The sequence below is a fragment of the Choristoneura fumiferana genome, chromosome 16, assembly GCF_025370935.1.
Source record: "Choristoneura fumiferana chromosome 16, NRCan_CFum_1, whole genome shotgun sequence".
In the NCBI taxonomy this organism is placed as follows: domain Eukaryota; kingdom Metazoa; phylum Arthropoda; class Insecta; order Lepidoptera; family Tortricidae; genus Choristoneura; species Choristoneura fumiferana.
The window spans coordinates 1,391,578-1,410,351 of record NC_133487.1 but is presented as its reverse complement, the minus strand read 5'-3'; the positions used below and the strand labels follow the sequence as shown (position 1 = coordinate 1,410,351).

The following is an 18,774-nucleotide window of genomic DNA, read 5'->3' as shown; positions in this document are numbered from 1 at the left end:
ACATTTGACGTTTGCTTGCAATGAGGGCTATCGCGAATTAATTCGCCGCTAGAGGCGCTAGTGTAGCGTGAGGTCTCCGAAATGTCAAATCTCATAGTTTTTGGGTGAGCTACGCGGGTTTATTTATAATTAGATTTTTTTTGTGAATATTTTGCATTACCTACCTGAAATTAATTATGGCAATTATGCGTTACGGGGCAATGAATGTCTGTGTTTTGAGACAGTTTTGTCTTTCGGAAACCTTTGGTCCTCCCTTTTTTCCGAAAAAACGGGACTAACAACACTGTGGTTGCTCGATATTTTTATGGTACGGTTTTAAGGTGTTTTAAATATGATTTTAATCTAAACTTTGTTTTAACGCCCGTAATAACAGACTCTGAAAGCCACACTTAAAAACCTCACGCAACAGTGCGCCATCTAGTGAGACAAAAAACGATAGCCCTCATTGGCTCATTTAGTTATCACCACCAACCACCAACCACCAACCAATCATGAGCAAACGTCAAACATCCAACGAACTTCACGATACTAACGCCATCTAGCGATATTTCGCCTGTGTGAAAACCCTCATTAGCTTCAGTACAGCCGTGCATATTTCATTTAGGCATTTGACACTAAATAAAGTTTTACATTAATTGAATGACACTTCGGGCGCCGTCATATTATAGTCATATAGCGACTGAGCTCTAATTTTTTACCGATGGATAACCTTTATGCACATCTGTAGTTGTTTTAAAATTGCACTTGATTACTGAACTACCGCAAAGCGCCTGAATTTATTTAAAAAAATAACTTATTGGTAAGATATAATTTGCACGATATGACCTAACCAACTGGTGTCTTAAACGAAGGATGCCTGCATGAAGGAACCACAGAAATAATAATAAGAATTGGAATAAAAACGTCAAGGTTAAACTAAAAGCGACCGCACATATGGGTAAAAAGCCATATATAAATTTTCCCAGCTCACTTTTATGAAGTTGATTGCATTGAAGTATGGGTTATAGTTGAAATCGTGGTTAAAAAAAGATTGCCTTTGTGCGAGTATCCTAATCCACTTAAATCGTGAAGGAAAATATCGTTTGGAAATCTACACAAACCGGCGAAGAAATTCCTCGTGTGGGAGGAAACCTGTGCCTGACAGTGCAACGTCCGAGATGATGAAAAATGATCAAATAAGTACTTAATTATCATTTTTTTAAAAAGTTGAGTTCAAAAAAACCTTACCTATCTAAGGGATGGTATTTTTCCTTCAAGTGTAAATAAATGAGACCAAACGGAAAGTACACTCTCCAAAAAAAAAGGAACTCCCAAATCGGATGATAAATGACGGTGCTCTGAGTACCTACTAAACATTAAAGAATGCAACCCCATTGAGAACCTCCTCTTGTGAAATTGAGTAAAAAAAAACTTGTGCGCATTAATGGAAATAAACACGATGACATTTCCATCTTTCTCATTATTATTTCTGGGGTATACCATTATTGGTGCCTTCAAAGTATTGTCAAAGAAACTGTATCACGCACCAGGGTCGACCTTTTGTGCTACCTACTGTTGTAATTCAAATTAAAACAAAATTGATTATAAGGAAAAAGGGGTATCCGTTTATTTCGCCACTAACGTTTGGCAACCTGATTCATTTCGCAAACTAAAACTGTAAATATTTCAGGATTCATTTCAGGGCCATCGTGTAACCCTTCAGGTTAGGTAAGGTCAGGTATATAAAAATCCTGAAATATTTACAGTTTCAGAAATATTAAACAGTTGCGAAATGAATCGGCAAGGCTCGGATACCGGTTAAATTTCCAAACCGTTATCATGTACTTGGCGCAAAACCTTATCATTTTGGTTTCGTTCGCGAAACCGTTATTTTTAAACCGGTTTTTAAGGGAACATTTCCATAAAGTTCTCGTCAGATTAATCATCATCATCATCCCAGCCTATATACGTCCCACTGCTGGGCACAGGCCTCCTCTCAGATCAAGAGGGCTTGGACCATAGTTCCCACGCGGGCCCAGTGCGGATTGGGAACTGGGTCAGATTAATCGGTTTAGAACAATAAAAACCGGTTTATTCTGGCGCAGGATAAACGTCGCCGCCCGCCGTCGGCCGGCCAGCTGTCACTCGTCGAATAAACCGGTTTATTTAGGTTATAGTTAAGTTCTTAAAAACGTTCGCGTTCTCATGAAAGTTCGGAGCTAACCGAAATAAACCGGTATTTACCGCTATTTCATAAACCGGCTCCGAGCCTTGTGAATCAGGCTGCCAAGCGTTAGTTGCGAAACATTAGTGAACCGGTAATTATTACAGATGTATTGAATAATGTTTTGCCATCGTTCGTTTATCTTGCTATCTCAATTAGCTTTAGTAAACTTCACTAAACTAGTTGAGAAAGCAAGACAAACTTTTCCCACAAAATACGATGGAAAAACATTATTCAATACATCTGTACTTACTCGTTTGTTAGCGTGATAAGTCTCGGGCGTGGTAATATACTGAGCGGCAAAAAATCTAGCCCTCAAATGTATGCAGTATAGCCAATTTTCTACGTATATTTCTGGGACTCTATAGTGAAAATGGGGTTAAGTCTGCAGAAATTACACAGCTATTTTCTATTTTATGTGTAAAGGGGTTTAAGTCGAAATCAGCTGTTCAACTACTGCAGAATTAACCCCTTTTACACTAGGGCCCCAGAGTTATGTACTGGTCTAATAAGAGGATTCGGCGCTGAAGTCCTTATTCAGAAGGGCAGCGCTTGTCTTCGAGCGCGAGAACCAGAGCGCATTGTATCTTGGCCTGCAGCCAGCTCAGCACCTCCGGGTCTTGGACTTCGATCACCTTTTCGTCCGTCGAGAAGTAATTTACCAGCTCGTCCTGTAAAGAAATGTTCTTAAGTTTTAAGATGTTACGGATTAGGGGTTACTTTTGATAAGAAAACATAAAATAACTATTACTATAAATATTAAAGTTTTTTTTTATTCGACTGGATGGCAAACGAGCAAGTGGGTCTCCTGGTGGTAAGAGATCACCACCGCCCAGACCAGGGGTATTGCAGATGCGTTGCCAACCTAGAGGCCTAAGATGGGATACGTCAAGTGCCAGTAATTTCACCGGCTGTAAGTTCCATTGAAAAATAATACGAAATCATGTAAGCGACTGAAAGCGACAAGGTACAAAAGTGATCAATTATTTATGACGTTGACTGTACAGTCACGTCTAAAAGTATGTATACACAAAAAAATTTGAAAAATATGTAACCACACATTTTCATCATAAATATGTATCTATTACTGACACCAAAAAATTGTATTCATTAAACTGTTTCAGTATTATGTAATCACAAAATGCTTCAGAAAGTTGCATACTTAAATAAATTCCATTTAAATGTATCCACCTCGTAGGCAAAAATAAGTATACATGAATGGGTTCCATATACATATAACCACACCAATTTGGCAAATATTTGTATACGCCGTTTGATTCATAAATATGTATCCAGACTGCAACAACAAACCTTGTCTGACTGGCATAGAATCGTAAGTTGTATATTTAACTGATTTGACAATTCACGAAAACAGTGCGGACTTGTCACTGCATACGTCTATCTCACGATTATTCTATGACGCACTTGACAGTCCTTAGATTGAATTGACTTGTAAATATTGAGTATTTCAGTTTAGGGTCATTCTCAGAAAGGTGCACTAAGCATTTTTTTGTTTTATTTTAATTATATTGTTAATTGTTAGTGTAGAGCCGCACTGTAGCCAGTTCTTGGTTTGCAGTACGAATGGGCGGCTCGACCGGGGTAGTACCACACTCTCACAGAATATCGACGGTGAAGCAGGAGCTGGCTAAGTCCTGCTTACTGTGTTTCGTACGATGAGTGAGAGATCTATAATTAAAATTACAATGATTAAAGATTGCAAATTATAGATGCTTCAGTGGATCTGTCCTCAGTGGAGACCCGAACAACTTGATCGCTTTGGCTTAGTCGATATTAATGACCACTCTGGACGTTTCCAAGTATTTGGTGATCTTGATGGTGTATAAAAAATTAAATATATCCATACCAAATTTCATCCAGCTCACTCCAGTCAGCTCATCCCCCATTTTCTCCCCTTAAGGGTTGCTTTTGGAGATAAAAACTAAGTACCCTATGTTCAGCCCCTTGACAGTCGAAACCAGTCGGTTTCGACGTGATACCGGAACAGACAGAGTTACTTTCAATTCATCAATAAAACAAAGTCGCTTTTTTTGTCTGTACGCTTAGATCTTTCAAACTACGCAACGGATTTTGATGCGGTTTTCACAAATAAATAGTGTGATTCACGGTGTCTATGTATACCGTAACCGTGTTGTGCCGGAACGGGTCACCAGTATATAATATTATTTTAATTGAGTATGGATTCGTAGTATGTATGTCCCTGCCCGCATGCAGGTTACGAAAGAGACAGACATGTAATCTTAACAAAACAGTAATTCTTCAAACTAATCAAAATATCAAATCGTGTTTACATATTTATGAATCAAACGGCGTATACAAATATTTGCCAAATTGGTGTGGTTATATGTATATGGAACCCATTCATGTATACTTATTTTTGCCTACGAGGTGGATACATTTAAATGGAATTTATTTTAGTATGCAACTTTCTGAAGCATTTTGTGATTACATAATACTGAAAAAGTTTAATGAATACAATTTTTTGGTGTCAGTAATAGATAAATATTTTTGATACAATGTATGACTACATATTTATGCAACCTTGTTTTTGTATACATATTTTTAGACGTGACTGTACTAGTACTAGCCGTTATCCGCGACTCCGTTTGCGTAGAATTCGATTATCGCTATCCCGCGGGAACTATGGAATTTTCCGTAAAAACCTACGTCCTTCCCAGGGACTCAAAACTATCTGTATACCGAATTCCATCTAAATCGGTTCAGCGGTTTAGACGTGATGAAGTCACACTCACAAACAAACAGACTTACAAACTTTCACATTTATAATATACATACTAGCCGTTAAAAAATCAAATTCAAATGATTTATTCAGTAAATAGGCCGCAATGGGCACTTTTACACGTCATTTTTTTAAACTACCAGCGCTTTCGGAAAGACCATCATTGCCAAGAAGAATGCGCCGCAAGAAACTTGGCAGAAAGTCATTTTTTCATAAAAATATAATTACAAATAAAATACTTAAAAACTATATTATACAATTAAAGAAAAAAAAATACAAAAAATAATAATAATAACTCCGTCCGCGTAGAATACGGTTTTCTCTATCCCGCGGGAACTATGCAACTTTCCGGGATAAAAACTATCCTATGTCCTTCCCCGGGACTCTAACTATTAGTATATCGAATTTCGTCTAAATCGGTTCAGCGGTTTAGACGTCATGAAGTAACAAACAAACAGACTTAAACTTTCGCATTTATAATAAAGCGGATTCCTAAGTAATTGTTTCCGGTTGAGATCCGACTTTTCTAGATGGAAATCCGAGCACATTATGCATTATATCTGTAATTAAATAACTGAAAACCTAAAATGTAAGGAAAGCTGAGATAATGAAGTAAGACAAATATTGAGCACCTGTTTAACGTTGAGCACCAGCCGGTTCCCCTGCACGACGGGCGCGCCGATGAGGTCGTCCAGTTTGAGCACCCACTCCACGTGGCAAGAGTTACTGGCCCCGCTCGCCCGCACCATGAATATGTGTCTGCAAGTTCACCATATCGAAAATACAAACTGAGATGCACAGGAAAACCAGAAAAAGAGACCAGCACTGGGAATCGAACCCAGGTCCACAGCAATCCGTGCTGCGTGCTATAACCCCTACACCACTGCTGGACAGAAATCTAGACACGAATTTTTCCTATGCATACATATCTCAGGTTGCTTATTTCTACTATGCTACTTAAGCAGCAGCACTAGCGACATCTATGTTTCGTCGACAGACGTACTCTTTCGAAACTAACCGCTCACCCAGACAAGAGATGTCGCTACTAAGCAATCAAATTATGATTGGTTTTTAGGAGTCTTTTTGTATTTTTTATTTCAACTCTAAATTTGTTACTTTTACGGGTATCCCGTGAAACCATATCGAAAATACAAACTGAGACATGGATGCACAGAAAAACCAGAAAAAGAGACCCTTGGAGTTGAAATAAAAAATACAAAAAGACTCTAAAAACTAATCATATCCTATTCAGTTTACATTTTTGTTTAATCTAAAGAGAGAAAATTTAAATATTTAGGAAATAAACCATTTGAGAATAATATTATCGGCAAAAACACCAGAATCCCTCTTAACTATATCTATGCCACCAAATCCATAATGTAAGTATGTATCTATAGATATGTAAACTCTTAATTTATTGTACAAAAGGAAAAACCAAAACACAATTGACAAATAATGATGTAACCAGCGCAGTTAGTTATTGCAAAAGGGTCAATCAACAAGGGTCACTTCTGAAAAGTATGATTTTAATCCACTAAAAGTTAGGACGCACATGGAATCCAGAATGTAGCGAAGGATTCTACAATAGAATCCTGAGCGTAGCGAGGGATTCTAAAGTAGAGTCCCGAGCGTAATGAGGGATTCAAGTGTTAACGCCCAAGATGAAAATAATTTTGCTCCCGAGTGGCTCATACAACTTTTCACACCGAGCATTAAGAAACTTAAAAAAAAAACTAAATTAAATATTATTAAAGAACAACCAGCATAGAAAATGGCGTAGCTTTACAATTGTCAACTTCAAAAAGTTGCATTTTCAATAAAACACAAAGAAAAGCCTTGAACAGAAAAGTTGCACTTTGCTCCCTCTCGTCAGGGAGGAAAAGTTACTTTTCTGAATGAGACGTGTGAAAAATACGTTACTGCGTGGTGAGGAGCAGCGTGTTGTTGGCAGGCGCGAGGTGCGCGTGCGCGAGGTACGCGTCCGTGTCGGCGTAGTGCCCGCGGCCCAGCAGCGCCAGCAGCTGCAGCCCCAGCGCGCAGTGCAGCGAGTATGGACGGATGCCCTGCAATGCCGGCCACATACAGAGTTAGCACACACCACAAGCCATGAACGAACTGTGTCAGCGTTATGAGGATCTAGATCTGTACCGATTAAAACCTGCTGCAGTAAGAAACCGTATAGCATCAAATTTCTTTGCTCCTCATCCCGGGGCTCAGTCGCCTCTTTGATTTTTCTTTTTTTGTTCAAAAATTTCCTGTTTTGTTTTCCATTTAGTTTATTTATTGTGTTTAATTTGTTTTCGATTTCTTTCACTATTTCAGTGTTCCAGGTACTATAGTGTTAACCATACCTTAGTTCTTAAATAGGTCATATAGGACATTCTGTCACCTCAACTCAACCTGTTTCCATTACTTCAAGTGTCATCCCTACCTAAATTGTCGCCACTACCTCCAATGTCACCCCTGGATCAATTGTCGCCACTACCTCACTTGTCGCCCCTACCAAAGTTGTCACCTATGTCAGTCCATCACAAGTAGGTCTATCCGTCCGTACCTCAGTATTGGAGCAGTGTCGCGGCAGCCTGGTCCTGGCCACGAGCCGGTGTCCGCCGCGCTCCAAGCACGCGCGCAGCGCGGCCGCGGCGCCCCCCGCCAGCTGCCGCGCCAGCACGCCGCGGGTCGCCTCACGACATATATCTATTGAAAAATTATGATTGGTTTTTTTGGAGTCTTTTTGTATTTTTTATTTCAACTCCAAATTTGTTACTTTTAGAAATAGAAATACTCTCGATGAGAGCGGAACATAGATGTCGCTAGTGCTGCTGCATAAGTAGCGTAGTAGAAATAAGCAACCTGAGATATGTATGTATGTATGTATGTTTTATTAAGTAAATAAAAAAATAAATAAATAAATAAACATCGTAAATAAATGTATGCATAGGAAAAATTCGTGTCTAGATTCCTGTCCAGCGGTGGTGTAGGGGTTATAGCACGCAGCACGGATTGCTGAGGACCTGGGTTCGATTCCCAGCGCTGGTCTCTTTTTCTGGTTTTTCTGTGCATCCATGTCTCAGTTTGTATTTTCGATATCTATTGAAAAAAACTTTTTAACAAAAACATTAAGCCGCCGAAAAAACTGAACAGCAAATAATAATAAAGTTATTCAAATTCAAATCATTTATTCTACAGTATGCAATTAAAGAAAAAATACAAAATAATAATAATACAGGGATGTTAAATACTTATAGTATATGTAAGTAAAGTATACCTAGATACCCATTTGAAGTCGGTGCCTGAGCATCAGCACTAGTCAGGAGTGGACCTATAGACGTCTACCTGATGGGCTTCTATCACTCCTCCTGCCTCCTGCCTGGCTCGTGCTGACTTCAAACTGGTACTAAGGTATACACTTACATATACCTAAGTATTTAACTCTATTATTTTTTGCTTTTCAGTTTTTTCGGCGGCTTAATTTTTTTTCTTTTTTTTCTTTTTTTATTCGACTGGATGGCAAACGAGCAAGTGGGTCTCCCGATGGTAAGAGATCACCACCGCCCATAAACATCTGCAACACCAGGGGTATTGCAGATGCGTTGCCAACCTAGAGGCCTAAGATGGGATACCTCAAGTGCCAGTAATTTCACCGGCAATAGTAGTAATTTGTTAAAAAGTTTTTATTTTATACCTTTTTTCCCACCTTGGGGCAATTTATTTTCCAAATTTATATAATACCTACTTCAACGTATACCCTAACTAATAAAAAAAGAATTATGAAAATCGGAATACTCTGTAAAAAGTTATGCTTTCATACAGTACAATCAGTGACTGAACAATCAATCATCCCCTGTTTTCCTACCCTTAGGGTAGGAATATTTTTTCCAAATTATAATGGGACCACCCTCGGGGTATACGCTTTTCAATAAAAAAATAATTATCAAAATCGGACTACTATGTAAAAAGTTATACATAAAAAAATATATACGCGTCGACTTGAGAACCTTCTCGGTTTTTTTCGTCGGTTAAAAACTCCTGTTAGCTTAGTTGGTAAGTCCGTTATTCTTAAGTTTGTCACCCACTAGGCCGTAGCATAGTATCAGTACCCGGGCTAAAACTAAAAAACACGCCTTTTGCCCAAGATAAGACCAAGCTAGATCGACTGTTCATCGCCGGAAACTCCTACATATTTTTTTATCGAAATCGTTGGATCCGTTTCCGAGATCTTCAAAATAAACATAATACTTACAAAAATTGCTCGTTTAACAGTATAGGTAGTGCCACGAGAGTTGAAGTGAATGATTACACACACAGCTACATGAAGAACTGATTTTATAAGAGGTGAATGAATGAAATAGATGAGTAAATGTCAAAATCCCGCTGTAATTTTTTTTATATAAAACGAGGGGGCAAACGAGCAGACGGGTCACCTGATGGAGAGCGATCACCGTCGCCCATGGACACCCGCAACACGAGGGGAATCACAGGTGCGTTGCCGACCCTTTAAGGAATTGATAGTCATTACATGACATATTTATTTTTGTATGCGTGACCTCAACTCTGGCGGCACTGCCTATATAAGATAGTAAGCGCCACAGATTCAACAATTACTGTCGAGATTATTTACCTATTAAACAGTATGGCATTAATTTGTGACAAGTTTCATGCAAAAAAAAAGTTCAATTGAGGTCGTTTAATATCCTACAATGGAAAAACATATCCTACAGATCTAGTGAAAGTTTTTCCGCCGTATTTTGTCGCACAAGTTTGTATTTATATTGCTATCTCAACTAGCTTCAGTAAACTTCAGTAAGCTAGTTGAGAAGGCAAGATAATGCGAACTTTTGCGACATAAGGCACTTGTCCCACCGCCGACGATGAGCGAGAAGCGAGTAGAGCGAGTAACTAGAAATGAGTGGGCGAGCAGCGAGAAGCGAGTGTAGTTTTGTCGCTCGGCTGTAAGCGAGTGTTCGCGTGCGACGGGCGATTATTCGCTCCACTCGACTCGCTCGTGCGGGGCGGCCGCCAAGCTGACATCGCTGAGCGAGTATCTATAGCTCAGCGAGTTTTATAGCTCTTGTCGCTGCGACAAAAGATGTAAGAGCGAGTTCTCGCCAACAGTGTGAACAGCTAGCGATCAACTATTAATATATGTGTCTCTTTTACTCACACAGGATCTTATACCTTTTGTTCGCTTCTTGAGCGAGAAAATAGTCGATAGCCAATCGTTTCCTCGCTGGCGGTGAGACAACTGCCTAATACGATGGAAAAATATTGTTCACCACATGTGTGAATGTGTGCATTTTTGCATCTTAATGTTTGTAGTTAATAAAAATGTGTTTTGTATTTAAATCCCACATTAAAAGCTTTTAAAGTGCAAAATGGCATGCTGAAATATACTCACGTCGCAAAACAACATTTTCTTCATCTATCCAACACGTGCAGAAACAGACAAGTAAAAAAAACGGAATGAATTAGATGAAAAAACTCACAGCACAGAAACAAGAACTTGACGATTACTTTCACCTACTAAGTAGTTATGTTTCTTGAAAAATAGGATTTCTATGTATTTTTATAAGCTTTTATTCAGTTGCGAGCGTACAATTACCAGCACGAATATCTGACACAACAAAAAGCGTGCATAAATATCTAATACGATTCTATTTCTAGGGCTGGTAGGACGTGTTAGATATTTTTGCACGCTCCGCTGTGCAGATATTACGCAACTGACTGTACCATGATTCTTCCCCCAGCCTATATACGTCCCACTGCTGGGCACAGGCCTCCTCTAAGAACAAGAGGGCTTGGGCCATAGTTCCCACGCGGGCCCAGTGCGGATTGGGAACTTCACACGCACCATTGAATTGCTTCGCAGGTTTGTGCAGGTTTCCTCACGATGTTTTTCCTTCACCGCAAAGCTCGTGGTAAATTTCAAATGTAATTCCGCACATGAATTTCGAAAAACTCAGAGGTGCGAGCCGGGGTTTGAACCCACGACCCTCTGCTTGAGAGGCGATAGGTCAAACCACTAGGCCACCACGGCTAATACAACAATACAATACAAAAATATATCATATACATATATATATCCACTTGTTTCTGTGTTGAGAAAAAAACCATGCATGTCGGAAACCAAATGCCAGACCACCCGAGTAGCTAAAACTTTACCATCTGGTTTTAAAAGGCACACATTTGGGACCATAAATCACATTCACCATTTCCTTCTGTCAAACGGTATAGAAGGAGGTTAGAAAGAGACGGTGAATCCGATTGCGAGCCCTCACGCGTTAGAGCACTGCGATCTTCTACAGCTACTTTTAAAAACACATTATATATCATGCAATCATTCAAACAACATATTGCCCACTACTTGGGAAGTCATCGGTTTGATAAAATTTGTACATACATAAAATTAAATGTCAGTCTCTAAATATTCATGTATTTAATTCAAAAGATAGACAGTTGAAGACAGAAAAATCTAAATAGTATGATTATCTTAAATGTAAGTAAGGTAAAAGAAACTCGTGATTTTAAAAAGTAAACGCATGCTTTGAAAATCCTATCAAACGAGCATGCGATGATCTTAAAACTTCTATTATAAAAACTATTACAGGTTTTATTCGCTGAATAAATCTTTATTTAAAACACACTTTTACTTCGATTTATTTATTTTCAATATCAAGAAATATTTTTAGATTCATATGCATACTCACATTCATACTCTTACTCATATCTATATTCATACTCTTATTCATGATCATACTCTTATTTCTGTTCATACTCATATTCATATTTCGACTCATACTCACGTTCATTCTAATATTTATACTCATATCCATACCTACTCATATTCACACTTATGTTTATATTTATTATCACACACAATATTGATACTACTCACATTCATTCTTATGTTAATATTCATGATCATACACATATTCATACTCATACTCACATTCATACTTATGTTCATGTTCACGATCTTGCACATAGGCCATAGCCATATTAATTCTCATATTACAAGCAGATTCAGACTTCAATTAAAACATTTACTCATATTCATACTCATATTCATACTCGTTCAGCTAACTCACCGAGGCTAGGCCGCGCGGCGAGGCCGGACAGTGCTAGGGCCACACTGGCGGGGTGGCTGAGGCTCGCTTCTATAACCTTCTCCGGCAAGTCGTTGCTTAGCGCGCCATCTTCCACTAAAACAATGAAGTAGATAAGGGGCCGTCCATAAAGTACGTCACACTAATTTTTTGTTGGTCATTTTAAACCAAACCCGACGGGTCCACTTCGGACCGCACTTTTGACAGCCGTGCTTCCCGCGTTTTCCGTGACATAGTATTGCTGTCATGTCCTGTTCATCTTGTACACGATCAACGAAAATCGTAAACTGTATTAAGGTGCAGCCAAACCGCTGCTTGCGCATACGGTGCGTCACTGCGATTCCGTGGCGTCACCGTTTTTTAAGCAGCGGTTTGGTCGCACCTTAACATGCAATGTATTACTGTATGTATGTATTGCTGAGGCAATATGTCAAACCAAGACCAAGATTGGGTGTAGTTAATGTACGACTTGTTAATGCACGCTTAAATAATGCACGGCCTGATAATCCGTGCTTATGTGCACGAATTATCATGTCGTGCATTATCACCCCGTACCGAACTAGCAAGGGAACCAATAATGTACACACAATAATGTACGACGTGATAATCCGAAGCATTATGTCATTACGAGTTGTACATTATTGTTTCCCCCAAGATTGACGGCCATTGACGTGTCGTAGCCGTGAAGCAGCCTTACCGGTCCGGCGCCGCGCGGCGGGCGCGTCGAACGCCGCGTGCGCGCCGCCGCCTGCCTGCCCGAGCAGCCGCGCCGCGTCCTGCCCCAGGCGGCAGGATACGTCGTGCTGCCGGGAACCGGTCACGCAGCCCTACAAAGATTAACCATGAGGCCAAAGTAAAATAAATAAAAAAACGGCCAAGTGCGAGTCGGACCCGCGCACGAAGGGTTCCGTACCATTATCTATACAACATTAGACATTAGCAAAAAAAATCACGTAAGTTGTATGGGAGCCCCCTTAAATATTTATTTTATTTTAATTTCATTTTTTTACTTTTAAAGTGCATATACGACTAAATATTCTATGAATATTTCAAGCGTCTACTTGTTGCCGTTATTAATGTCAAGCACAAAAACGGCAAAAAATCACGTTTTCTGTATGAGAGCCCCCCTTAGATATTTATTTTATCCTGTTTTTAGTATTTGTTGTTATAGCGGCCACAGTTATACATAATCTGTGAAAATGTCAACTGTCTAGCTATCACGGTTCATGAGATACAGCCTGGTGAACAGACGGACGGACAACGAAGTCTTAGTAATAGGGTTCCCGTTTTTACCCTTTGGGTACGGAACCCTAAAAATATCATAGTACAATTGACACCATATTGACCTTGTCTTAAACTAAACAAAGGCAAAGTATATAGATATTAAACGCTGTATGGATGGATTTAGGCGTTACTTTGCGGTATTCCATGTTTCATATAAAATGGATAATGTTATTTGCTCTTCCGCCAAGTACCATAGTCTAGATATGCAAGCAAATAACCTCGCTATATGAATATTTGTAATCGTGCAGTAAAAATTCTGGCCCTCTTTTGGATCCTAAGGAACTCTTTAACTTCAAGAGGGGAGCCACATATTCATAAGGGCTACATAAGAATAACTCTTGCTGGCTGGTACGACACACTGACTCCAAATTGGCAGAAAAATATTTTCATGGTTTTTTATAGTTGGTTCAATTTTTTTACTAAAGATTTTTTGATGACCAGATGGCGCTATATAGCGCTGATAGCTATGGAGAGAGCTATGCTTGGAGTTTCTTTGCGCTATAGAATCCGGAATACGGAAATTCGTCGAAGAACTAAAGTCACTGACATAGCTGGAAAAATATGCAAATTGAAGTGGCAATGGGCAGGCCACATCGCTCGAAGAACAGATAACCGTTGGGGGAGAAAAGTCCTCGAGTGGCGACCACGAACCGGAAGACGAAGCGTTGGCAGGCCTCCCACCAGGTGGACTGACGACATCGTGAGAGTAGCGGGAAACCGGTGGATGCAAGTGGCGAGTTGTCGTTCATTGTGGCGTTCTAAGGGGGGCCTTTGTCCAGCAGTGGACGTCTTCGGGCTGATGATGAGATGGCGCTGTACTCACCAAGTACGGCTCATAGTAGAACTTCATGGCCCTCCCGAAGTCCCCGATGACGCTGTAAGGGTTCCCGAGGATGTTGAGGCCGAGGACCAGCACGTAGAACTGCTGCACCAGCTGCGTCCAGTAGAAGCGAGACGCCGCGTCCAGCAGCGCGGACGTTGTCATCGGCGCGTTCCTTAACTCTAGGTAGGCCATTCTGTGAATTGAATTTGTTAAAAATGTATATGTCGCAGGGAAATGGCCAAATCAGAAATCCGACCAAATGTCTAAGGCTTAAAATGATCAAATCACGCAGGATGTTAAAACCGGCCAAGAGCGTGTCGGACACGCCCAAAATAGGGTTCCGTAGCCATTACGAAAAAAATAAGTAATATTTAATTCTCAAGCAAACTTAGCCGTTGCAGTTTTCCTTGAAAGTTTGATATACTTACTACCATCCTGAATTTTTTCCACCCACCGGTTTAGATTTTAGAGGAGGGGGGGGGCGCTCGATTTTAATGAAAATTTGCACTTTAAAGTTGAATATTTCGCAAAAAAAATGAATGAATCGAAAAATTCTCTAAGCAAACCCCTAATGGTTTTAAAAGACCTATCTAACGATACCCCACACTATAAGGGTTGGATGAAAAAAAAAATCACCCCCACTTTACGTCTATAGGCGGTAAATAAAAAAAAAACTTTTTTAATTTTGTCGGCATAGTTTACATATATATCCGTGCAAAATTACAGCTTTCTAGCATTGATAGTCCCTGAGCAAAGACAAAGTCTGTGAACATGTAAACTAGAAGGATGACATATTTACAGATTTTTGAGGTTCACTAAGCATTCTGTTGACAAGTCACTTACGAATATGCCACTTATGTGTAATACGTTTAAGTAACATATTAGCACAATGCCTTTTTAAAAATGTAAGTCAAGCTAACTAACGGCATGTTACGTAATCGACAACACTATGTAAATTCACACAGTAAAAGTACACATTTGGTCTATTAAAATCATTAGTCTATGACACTGTCACCTAATCATAAAAGTAAAGCCATCCATCCATCATCATCATCATCACATCATTATCCCAGCCTATAGTATACTTCGTACTGCTGGCCACCGGTCTCCTCTCGGAATGACATAGCTTAAGCCGTAGTTCCTACGCGGGCCCAGTGCGGAATGGGAACTACACACACGCCATTAAATTGTTTCGTGCTCACGCTGCTTTCCTTCACCGTGAAACTCGTCAAATCAGCCCACATCCACCGACTGCTAAGGGCCTCTTCATTTTCACGCCACTTTGCCCGGTCCTTTACTAGTCTCATCCACAGTTTACCAACCGACTGCCACATGTCATCCGACCAAACTCGTGGCACAAATGTAATTTCGTACATAATTTTCGAAAAACTCCGAGGCGACTCTGTAGTATTCGAGTTAAACAGGTACAAATGGTACCCTTTGAGAAATTTAGACTAAACCTTACCTTAATACGACATCCTTTATATCACAGAGCGACGATCCCCACGAATTAAACAAGTACTCCAGCAGATCGCTATTAAACAACTTAGGCCTGTTCTCCTTCTTATTGCAGAACCTCGCCTTCGTGGGACTGTGAGGGTTCTCCCCGGAATACCCCCGGGAAGACAAACTCAGAATTAACTTTAACGGAGACAGATGGACAAACTCAAAGACCACGTTCCTTTGCGCATTGGTCTGGCTCTTCAGAGCGATTATAGGCAAAGGCATATGAACCAAAGCCAAATCAGCGCGCAATCTAACAGCTGGTTTTTCCTCCAACTTCCAATGGTTGAGTATATCAAAGACGTAGTTTACGAACCCACGGTCTAAATTTACGCAGTATTCTTGTAGGAGAACCTTCAAGTATTTGTAAACGTCTTGGTTTAGTGTAGGTCGATGCTGTTTTAAGGCTACGAGCTCCATGCAGGGCTTGAGAGGCCTGTTACTTCTGACGTGAGCTGGTAAAGGTCCAGGATATAGGACACTTGGGAACACAGCTTCGCTGAGCTGGTTATCTATTTGGAACCTCTGCAGTTTCAGATGGCAGTACGTCAGCGTTTCTGACTTACGCAATTGCAGCCAAACTCCTGGGTTATACGTTCTCCTTAATTCCGAGAAGAACGGCTTCGTCATCTGCATCTTTTCCAAGTCTATGTGAATGTATTCTTTCAACTGACACTTCTTCTGCTCCGTTTGGTATTTGTCCTCGATCCAAGCTGTCAAGTCAGGTGACAGCTGCTTCCACTTATGACTAACGTTAACCTCCCAACGTGGTAAAGAATCCATAATGCTCATATGGGCCAATTCCTTCACACCAGTTTTCGTATCAACGCAAACGGAGAGGCTTACTTCTGCTAGCGACAAGTACACTTCGTAATCGCTTTTCTCTGAGTTTATCCTCATTTTGTATTGATACGCTATTCTTTCGTCTTGGGCGAGAGCGAACACCCTCTGTAATCCCTCCATGTAGGATATCCAGTAGACGATAACTTTGTCTTTTCTTATCTTTTTCTTGTGAGCGTCAGGTTGTTCGCTGTCGGAGTCATCTGAGCTCGAGGAGCAAGGTTCTGGTGACTTCGGCGTGAGACGTTTCAGGGTTGAGGACAGCTTGGAAGTGACGCTGCTGGTCGCTACCAGGGTTGAGTGCTTGACCGAGTGGAAGCTCACTTTTTCTTCGCCGTGGCTGGAATCAGACATAAAGGCTCAATTCACGAAATTGATAATATATAATATTTAGTCGAATGTGGTAATGTGGTAATGGAGGGACAATTCCTTCCGAAAGGAATACCTATCACGAACGGGTAGTTACTAGTTAGTTACTAATAGTCAGCATCTTAGGCTCATTTGCAAATGACTCGTAAGTAATATGTAGTAATGAACTAAAATAATTTCCTTGCTCACCCGCGACCTTACGATAGCTAAGCTTATGCAAAATATGCGTGTTCATGCAGTTCCTCCACCTCCACACTGTAAGAACACACACAAATCACACAAACCCATCTATCACCACCACCACACTACACTGACGCGTTTCGAACTCAAACAGAGCTCATCTTCAGAGTGACACAACCGTACACCATGCTACCAGTTGTTAGACTAACGAACCAAACCACCGTTTTAACTTGTCACTGTAACTCCCCAAGTACCCACAAGTTGGTTCGTTAGTCTAACAACTGGTAGCATGGTGTACGGTTGTGTCACTCTGAAGATGAGCTCTGTTTGAGTTCGAAACGCGTCAGTGTAGTGTGGTGGTGGTGATAGATGGGTTTGTGTGATTTGTGTGTGTTCTTACAGTGTGGAGGTGGAGGAACTGCACGAACACGCATATTTTGCATAAGCTTAGCTATCGTAAGGTCGCGGGTGAGCAAGGAAATTATTTTAGTTCATTGATATGGACCTCCGCAAAGTAACGCCTGATTCAATAAATTAATATGTAGTAGACAGGCGGGTAAGCAAAGCAAATATATCGTCAACATACCCACTTGTTACGATGCTTCTACACCAGCTTATTTGCATAAATGTAACAAAAAAAATATGCAAAGACTGATATGTCTTACCCGTCCTGACTAAAGTCGGCTACGTATCCCTTTCCCTTGTTGTTGTAGATGTTCCACATGAGCTGTCTTTCCTTACTTGGGTCATCCCAAGTGTAGAGCATTGACTGGTACGGGCTAAGCAGCGCCACCTACGAAAACAGCGAAAATATTGAATCAAATTGAGAATACAACGGTTCTATTTGCGCTGTAGGAACAATACTGCAGCGTCACTGTTACAAGGCTTCAATGCTAAAGTTAGGCTAAAATGTTGGACATATTTTTTAAATGTGTTGATAAGTAATATGACCATGTTAAAATTATGTATTTCAATAAAAAAACTTTTTAAGACGTCAGAGCCAAATTTCAAGTTTCTAATCCTAATGATTGAGATTTCGAGACTTAGAGATAAATCCCGATAAAAGTAGCCTATTTGTTATTCCAGACGTCTAGCTATCTACATACTAAATTCCATCTAAATCAGTTTAACTGTTCTAGTGTAAAATAACCAACATACACGCACTACATACTCACAAACTTTCACATTGGAATTCAAATTACGTATCATTAGACTTGAAGATCTAAAACTTCCTAACATTGCGTCAAACTGGAAGTTCGGGGTGTATAGAGTCAAAGCCTAAAGGCTAAGGCTAAGGTAAACCTAAAAAAAAGGTATACCAACCTGTCCAGAATCCTTCTGATGCAGTTTCAGGAACAGGTCGTCGCACAAGTTGTCGATACGCACGGGCGCATCGCCCACCGTATACGTCCGGAACGTAATCGTGAACGGGCGATCTGTCCCGCCCGTTACCTCCACGGTTATGGCTGACTGGAACCAAGGTGTGAGGTGATAAGGCTGTCTAAATTACTACACAATTAATTAAAAACTATCACAGTGTATTACGCGCAGTTTTTGATATACATTACATACTTAGAGAAAAAAACCAAGGTAGCCAATAGGAGGGGTTATCGCTTCAGAGCGATCTCTTCCACGCACCCTTTACAATAGAAACATTAGAATATTAATGTACATAGAACATAAAACATACAGTACGAGTACCTAC

At 40.3% G+C, this 18,774-nt stretch overlaps 1 protein-coding gene across 1 annotated transcript in view; it reads right to left on the bottom strand.

The window, feature by feature from the left end:
• Nucleotides 1–292: 292 nt before the first annotated feature.
• The window catches only part of LOC141436253 (intermembrane lipid transfer protein VPS13A-like), an 82,259-nt gene continuing 63,777 nt past the window's right edge, over nucleotides 293–18,774 (bottom strand). Inside the window, exons 49-58 of the mRNA XM_074099154.1 lie at nucleotides 18,393–18,539; nucleotides 17,735–17,862; nucleotides 15,643–16,860; nucleotides 14,178–14,370; nucleotides 12,768–12,897; nucleotides 12,053–12,166; nucleotides 7,519–7,661; nucleotides 6,885–7,027; nucleotides 5,597–5,723; nucleotides 293–2,874 (exon numbers count right to left, since the gene is read on the bottom strand). Coding sequence (XP_073955255.1) covers nucleotides 2,737–2,874; nucleotides 5,597–5,723; nucleotides 6,885–7,027; nucleotides 7,519–7,661; nucleotides 12,053–12,166; nucleotides 12,768–12,897; nucleotides 14,178–14,370; nucleotides 15,643–16,860; nucleotides 17,735–17,862; nucleotides 18,393–18,539 — 2,481 coding nt within the window. The 3' untranslated portion in view covers nucleotides 293–2,736. The remainder of the gene's footprint in view (nucleotides 2,875–5,596; nucleotides 5,724–6,884; nucleotides 7,028–7,518; nucleotides 7,662–12,052; nucleotides 12,167–12,767; nucleotides 12,898–14,177; nucleotides 14,371–15,642; nucleotides 16,861–17,734; nucleotides 17,863–18,392; nucleotides 18,540–18,774) is intronic.